General features: G+C 43.4%; 1 protein-coding gene and 1 pseudogene across 1 annotated transcript; one reads left to right on the forward strand and one right to left on the reverse strand.

Annotated features, from left to right (window-relative positions):
• On the forward strand, positions 1-1,140 carry LOC148293527 (uncharacterized). The gene has a single exon (XM_088254505.1). The coding sequence runs from the start codon at positions 1-3 to the stop codon at positions 1,138-1,140; it is 1,140 nt and encodes a 379-aa protein (XP_088110631.1).
• A 3,618-nt stretch (positions 1,141-4,758) lies between these two features.
• On the reverse strand, positions 4,759-7,852 carry LOC148293528 (uncharacterized; annotated as a pseudogene).
• Between the last annotated feature and the right edge of the window lie 251 nt (positions 7,853-8,103).

Below are 8,103 nucleotides of genomic sequence, written 5' to 3' on the forward strand. Positions count from 1 at the left end.
ATGAATCTTTTAAGTTGGAACTGCCAAGGGCTTGGGAACCCTTGGACAGTTGAAGCACTGCGAGGATTGATTCGTCGTGAAGATCCCAAGATTGTTTTTTTGAGTGCAACACGTAGTTCTTTCGCAGCTATGGAAAAGGTTCGAACTAAATTGGGTTTTCGTCAAAGTATAGTGGTTGATAGTGTTGGGACTTCAGGTGGTTTATGCCTTTTCTGGACTGAGGAGGTTGACGTTCGTGCTCTTTCCTTTAGTGCTCACCACATTGATACTGAGGTGCAGATTGTGGGTGGGCAAGGTACATGGCGGCTGACAGGCTTCTATGGTCATCCGGTAACGTCTGAGAGGCACAAGTCCTGGGATTTGCTGTGCCAACTGGGTGTCGCCAGTTCCCTCCCATGGGTGTGTTTGGGTGACTTCAATGAGATACTTTTAGCTCAGGAAAAAATAGGGGGAGCGATACGGAATGAACGCCAAATGCAACTTTTCCGGCAAGCTATTGATAGTTGTGGATTGAAGGACCTCGGCTTTACGGGCCCCAGATTTACATGGTGGCGTAACTGCCCCCAAGATATTAGAGTTCGCCTGGACCGTGTTCTAGCTAATTGGAATTGGTGTGGGCTGTTTCCTTACGCCAAAGTGACTCATTTGAACCCATCCAAGTCGGACCATCTGCCTATTCTCTTATCCACAGGGACGAGTGTGAACCGCAGATCCTTTAGGAAGCGCCACTTTCGTTTTGAAGAGGCTTGGTCAACACATGCAGATTGTGTTAATACAATTAAGGAAGGGTGGTCGAATGGTATTGGTAGAGATGCACCGGAGCTGGTTTTTGAAAAAATTAAATCCACTCGCCTAAAACTTCTCTCTTGGAGTCGCGAGTGTTACGGGGGTACCCAAAGAGAGTTACAGAAAACTAGAGCACAACTGGGTGTGTTATTGGACAGTCCATGTTCTCCTCAGGTCGTGGAGGACCGCAAGCGGTTGACGGCGCATCTGGACTCCCTTTTGGCAAAGGATGAGCTCTTTTGGCGTCAACGATCGCGCGCCATCTGGCTATCCGCGGGGGATCGAAACTCAAAAATTTTTCATCACAAAGCCTCTTCCAGGCGTAAAAAAAAATACAATACATGGGCTTTTTGACAGTGCAGGGCGTTGGCAGGATTCTGAGCATGGCTTGGAAACAACGGTGATTAACTATTTCCAATCCCTTTTCCACTCATCGGGCAATCATAATTTCGACTCACTTGGTGACTTAGTGGCCGGTCGGGTGTCTCCGGAGATGAACCAAATTCTGCTATGCGATTTTACAGCTGAGGAAATCAAACGGGCCCTTTTTCAGATGCACCCCTCCAAGGCACCTGGGCCAGATGGGATGTCCCCATTCTTTTTTCAGAAATACTGGGATGTTGTGGGAAGCGAGGTGACTGAGGCTGTTTTAGATTTTTTACGGACTGGCAGACTTTTGCCAAAATTTAATTTTACGCATGTTGCTCTTATTCCGAAAGTGAAAGACCCAAAGAATATGACCCAGCTCCGTCCGATCAGCCTGTGCAACGTGATATACAAGGTTGGGGCTAAAGTTTTGGCCAACCGCCTCAAACTGATTTTGAATGATGTGATTGGTGCTCATCAGAGTGCGTTTGTTCCCGGTCGTATGATTTCGGATAACTCAATTGTTGCTTTTGAGGTACTTCATCATCTGCATACCCGCAATCACGGTAAGCTGGGCTTCCAAGCATTGAAATTAGATATGAGCAAGGCGTATGACAGGGTGGAGTGGGGTTTTCTCGAAACTGTTATGCAACGTATGGGGTTTGATCCGAAATGGATTCAGCTTATTATGGCATGCGTTACTACTGTGACTTATTCTTTTCTGGTTAACGGTTCACCAGTTGGTTTTATCTCCCCACAACGTGGTCTCCGACAAGGGGACCCGCTGTCCCCCTATTTATTTTTACTCTGTGCTGAGGTATTTTCAGGTTTGATCATGCACGCTGAGCAGCAGGGTCTCCTCCATGGAGTATCGATTAGTAGAGGAGCTCTGTCGGTATCTCATTTGTTTTTCGCCGATGATAGCTTCCTCTTCACAAGGGCCACCCCGGCTGAGTGCCAACATCTTCGGCATATTTTCCAGTCCTATGAACTGGCCTCTGGTCAGCAAATAAACCTCCAAAAGAGTTGTGTTTCCTTTAGCAACAATGTGGAATTAGCTTGCCAATCAGCACTGGCGCAAATTCTTGGTGTTCAGAGAGTGGAAAAACATGAAAAATATCTAGGCATTCCAACCTTTGTTGGCAGATCTCGTAGAGTTTGTTTCAACCCCCTTAAGGAACGTGTTTGGAAGAAGGTTCAAGGGTGGCGGGAAAAATTACTCAGTTTTGCTGGGAAGGAAATTCTTTTGAAGGTGGTGGCTCAGGCTATCCCCATTTACCAGATGAGTTGTTTCCTTATCCCTCGATCCCTATGCGATGAAATCCAACAGGTTATGGCCCGTTACTGGTGGGGAGCGAATGAAGATAAACGGAAGATTCATTGGGTGAGTTGGCAACGCTTGTGTAAACCCAAACGTGAAGGTGGAATGGGCTTTCGTAACCTGTATGCTTTCAACATGGCTTTGCTAGCTAAGCAAGTGTGGAGGATACACCACCAGCCTAGCTCCCTTTTGGCTCGAATTTTGAAAGCAAGATATCATAGAAACTGCTCAATTTTGGAGGCTAGTGAAGGTCATGCTCCGTCCTACATTTGGCGAAGCTTATGTGAGTCACGTATTGTTTTAGCCAAAGGATCTCGATGGCAGATTGGAGATGGAAAGTTGGTGAAAGTGTGGGGCGATCGTTGGATCCCCAAGCCAACCTCTTTTCAGATTACATCAGCGGCTGTGGCTGGACATGAGAATGCCCTGGTGAGTGAGCTGATAGATCCTGTTCTGCATCAATGGCGAGAAGAACTTATCCATGCATGGTTTAGCGCTCAAGAGGCCTCCTGCATTCTGACCCTCCCTCTTAGTTTCAGAAGCCCAGCAGATCGTCTGGTCTGGCATTATGAAAAGAAGGGTGAATTGACTGTGCGCAGTGCCTATGAAGTTGCACGTCAGTTTCTTTTTGAGGAGGCAGGGGAAGGCACTTCAGATCGCACTCTGTTCTACGGTGTTTCAACGCAAGCGTGGTCCCGGCTTTGGCAAATTTGTGTTCCTCCCAAGGTTAAGGTGCTCATCTGGCGTGTGCTTCTCAACATCCTTCCCACAAGAGAACGGCTGCGCAGCAAAGGAATCCAAGGGGATGTTGGTGTTTGTGTGTTGTGTGGGGCCCGGGAGGAGACACTACATCATGTTCTCTTGGACTGCTCTTTCACAGCTTTAATCTGGCAGAACAGCCCTTTGCAGACTGAATGGCGTGATCGTGATACACGGGACCTCAATGGCTGGCTCGAGCATATTCTGATGGGTGGGGATCGTCATAAAACTGAGCTTCTTTTTATGCTTATATGGAATCTCTGGAATGAGCGCAACACGGTCGTATGGACAGCAAAGCGTAGAAGCCCTTGTGAAGTTGTTGATGGCGCTGTGCGATTGCTGCAAGAATTCAAAGAGCATCAGCCTACCATGTTGCAGGCGCTCTCACGAGCCCAGGCGAAATGGCAGAAACCCCCTCTTGGAGCCATAAAGATCAATGTTGATGGGGCTCTTCATGTGCAAACTGGTTCCGGAGGAGGGGGGATTATTGCTCGAGACTCTGCAGGATGTTTCGTGGCTACCCGTGCATGTCGATTCAGCCATGTCTCTTCCCCAGAACATGCTGAAATTCTTGCTCTCCGTGCAGCCATCCTATTTTCCCATGACCTTGGCCCGGGGCCAAAGATCATTGAGGGTGATGCACAAGGAGTGATTCGGACTGTCCAAACCGCGCATGAGGATAGGTCCATTTTAAGTTTTCTGTTTTCAGATTGCAGGTTTTTACTTTCCCAGTTAGAGAATACTTCTATTCAGTTTGTTTTTAGAGAGGCGAATCGAGTAGCCCACCGCTTAGCTCGTTTGGCTATTACCTTACCAGGAACATTGACGTGGCTACAGGACCCTCCTGATGCCGTGTGTGATGTTTTGGTAGAGGATATTCTGTAATCTCTTTTTGTCTTCAATGAAATCGCTTTTTCTCAAAAAAAAAAAAAAAAAAAAAAAAAAAACTAGAATTTTTAAACATTGACCAACCAAAATACCAAACTCTAATTCCACTTTTACAATAGCGTGAATTATGGAAAATTTGTCGCATGAGATGTTGATATACCGTATACGTCGGATTGAGACTATGAACATTGTGGAAATTGTGAGCTTGCTTTATGGATTGACTAGTTGACTTGTTGACTTTGAAGTCCATCTGTCCATCTGTCTAGTTGACTTGTTGCTTTCCAATTTAAATTTTTCGGTGAGTGTTTTCTCAAAAAATAAAATAAAATAAAAATTCGGTGAGTATTGGCCAAGATCAATAGTCATGGTTCATGGCCCAAACTAGGATAACAACCCTACCTACCTCAAATTCTAGGGCGTATATTAGAATAGTTTAAAATATCTCATTGTTTAATTTTATTTTGCTTTTAAAAAAAAACCCTCTGATTACAAAATTCCCAAACCATCCTTAAAACTTAAAAAGAACTCCACGAGTCCTTCTACAGCACAGAGGAAAAGAGAGAATTGACCAAGCTTCCGTAGTGGAATAGGATGGAGGCATATGAAAGTCATGACAACCTTTTAACATGGCTAAAATTAAACAAGCAAACGATAGTAATATGTTTTGCACTCACATTGCATGATACAAGATAAATGATTATTAAGATACAATATGACAGCAGAAGCACATTGCTTATGTCGTGTATCTTGAAATAAAGAAAAAGATGGCCAGGGACATCCCCAAGCCTTCAGGCATACATGGATTGGAGTCCAGCTGCATTGCTCCTCAACGTCTCCACCTTCGATTTATGTGAACATGTCTTCGATGAATTCCAATTCTTTCCTCCAGCTGTGGGAATATCTTAAGAACCATCTTGTACATAGCTCTGTAATACCACTTACTCCATCTCTTGCACAACACAAGTGACCCAACGGAAACTCCAAAGCCAACTGTAAATCCAATTTCAACACTGATAAGATCCCAATTAATCCCACGATGGCCAGAATTTGGAAGGCTTCCATTTAATGTTGGTGGTGGTGATAATCTTGCTTTGTTATCCACTGTCAAAGGAGGCCCCCATAGTCCTTTGTTTCCTGTAAATGAGTCTTTTGGAAATGTTGAAACTGAGTACTGGTTGGGATCCTGCCGACCAGTTGATTATATGAGATATTCAAGAATGAAAGGAAAGTAAGCTTTGCCAATTGTGGTGGAATTTGCCCGCCCAACTTGTTCTGTGACAGGTCCAAGGACTCGAGTACCTGCATGTTACCAAATGAGGATGGGATTTCACCTGTCAAAGAATTTCCGGACAAGTTAAGGACAAGTAGTGATTTGAATTCTCCCATTTCCTTAGGTATTGGTCCACTGAAGTTGTTGCAGGAGAAGCCAATCAAGGTGAAGATAGATAGAATCCTTACTAGATCCATCTCTAAACCTTTGCTGGTAACTGTTATACGATCCTTAAAAGAATAATCAACCAACATTGGTTTTCCGGCAATAACTGTATCCAGTTGGAATTTGACAATCGACAGGGGACCATCCTCGGGAGCCATCATTACCTGCCATGTTGTCAAAAATATTCCCGGTATTTCACTAGTGAAATTGTTGTGAGCTAGGTGTATGATTTGAAGCACTGGCCAGGTGCCATAGGTGTTGGGACATCCAATTCCTCCATAGAAGTTGTTGGACCGCAACACAAGGACACGCAAGGTGGACATGTTTTTTAACAAGCATGGAAAGGTATCTGTTATACGATTGTTTCCCAAGTTTAAAACCTGTAACTGTGTGCAGTTACCTAGAGATTTCGGAAACTGACCACCTAACTGATTTCCATCGAGCTTTAGAATTTCTAATAAACTATATTCAGTAACTTGAAAATTAGAAACAGTTCCAGTGAGGTTGTTTCTTGCTAAATTAAGTACTCTGAGACCACGCATTGCAGTCAAGCGTGGGGAAATAATGCCACTCAGAAAATTATTGGACAGATCAAGACTCATAAGAAAACTTGTCAAATTGCATATTGATGCCGGAATGAGCCCATGCAAGTTATTGCTTGAAAGAGAGAAGAACATTGTGGAAGTGAAGAAATAACCAATGTCAGATGGTATAGAATTGAAATGGTTGCTTGAGTAATCCAGATACTAACCAAATGGTATGAAAGTTGGGATTTGACCCTGGAGTTGGTTTGAATGAATGTCAACTATTGACACGCTAGAATTATATAAAGGAGCTTCTAGAGTTACCAAAGAGTTGCAAGAAAGATTTAGGTAATAAAGATGATTGAAACTCCAAATCCAATGGGGTATCTTGCCTTGAATCTGGTTTTCTGAAAGGTCCAAATATTCTAAGTCGGAAGAGGTGTTAGAAAATGCATGAAGTTTACCAGAGAATTGATTGCGGGAAAGTACTAGTTGTGTAATAAGGGAATATAAAAGAGAGACGATGGAATACTCCCCTCAAGTAGGTTGTCATCCACCAGGAGGTCTACCAGATTAATAAGGTTTTCCCAGCTAATAGAATCAATCGAACCACTGAATGTATTTAATCCCAAATGCAAACGAACCAATTGTGTTAGATTTGCTATTGACTTTGGGATTGATCCATAGAAACTGCAAGATGAAAGATCTAGGAAGGACAGCTTTTTGAGGTTTCCAATAGAGTCAGGCAGTAACCCTGAAAAATTTGTCTCTCTTAGACTAAGGACCGAAGAGATCCATTGTTTGGAAATTCCGGCAAGGAACCATGAAGTTCTTCATTACCCGAAAGGTCAATAGTTTGTAGAGTAGGTACCTGAAAGATCTCTTTGGGAAATGTTCCTTTCAACCCACAAGAGATGAGACTCAAGGAAGTCAACTCTGAAAAATTTGCAAAGAATCCTGGAATTGGCCCGGAGATTTGGTTATCACCCAATCGTATCACGGAGAGAGACTGAAGCTAAGTGGGGGATTGATCAAGAGGACCGGAAATACCAGTGTCCTGCAAACTCAGCACCCTCAGGTTCGTCAGATTTGATATCGCTTGGGACCAATGAGTCCCCTCTGCTGACAAATGTACACGGTCAAAATACAGTTCTGCAAGCTCTGTGAGGTTATGAAAGAGCATACTTAACTTCGGGGACGTAATGTTGGAGTCTTCTGACCCAGACATATCAAGAACAACCAACCTTGTCAAGCGGGAAATCCCAATGGGAATTTGCCCGGAATAACCATTATATGATAAATTTAGATACCTCAAGTTCACAAGCTTTCCGATTGCAGATGGAATGCGAGTGCCATAGGTAAAAGAGTTATCAGCCAAATTGAGGTTTTGAAGGTGTTGAAGATCGAAGAGACTCCTCGAATTATCAATGCCATGATGGCTTCGCTGCTAAGGTCAAGACCAACGACATGCCCATCACTACTGCAATTAACACCAAGCCAAGAACAACAATCGGTGCTTGAATTCCAAGATATAACCTTGGTTGGGTATGAATCGGAATCAGGGTCATGAGAAAATTGAAGGCTTTTCTTCAAATGGAGCAATGATAGTTGCTGGTCTTTAGTGCAGAGGCTGTGAACGGCAGGGATGATGGTAAAACAGATTTTCGGGATTAAGAATAGGAGCAAGAAATATTGGAGCAAATGTTTCATTTTGGATAAACTTTTTAGTTCTAGAGACGCTAGCTAGCTGATCAGGGAAAGTGATGAACAACTGATGAGAAATAAAGGTTGTATATATATATATATATATATATGTATGTGTGTTTGTATGTATATGGCTTGACTTTGAAGTCTTTTCCCGTCTGTAACCAGGAAAAAGTAAGCATGGAAATTCGATGCATGATAAGTCATACTCCATAAATGCATGTTCGTATTTTTCTTTGTTAAGTGTCGTTTTGTTTGCAAAGGTGATTAGACCAATTCGCCATGGCAATAAGTCTGTCTTTTCACATCTAAGTTTAAAT

Source organism: Prunus avium, chromosome 6, assembly GCF_965620075.1.
Source record: "Prunus avium chromosome 6, drPruAviu1.hap1.1, whole genome shotgun sequence".
NCBI classification, from domain to species: domain Eukaryota; kingdom Viridiplantae; phylum Streptophyta; class Magnoliopsida; order Rosales; family Rosaceae; genus Prunus; species Prunus avium.

Excerpts from the sequence above, each read along its gene's own strand:
- LOC148293527 (XM_088254505.1), top strand. The coding sequence starts at position 1 with ATGAATCTTTTAAGTTGGAACTGCCAAGGGCTTGGGAACCCTTGGACA.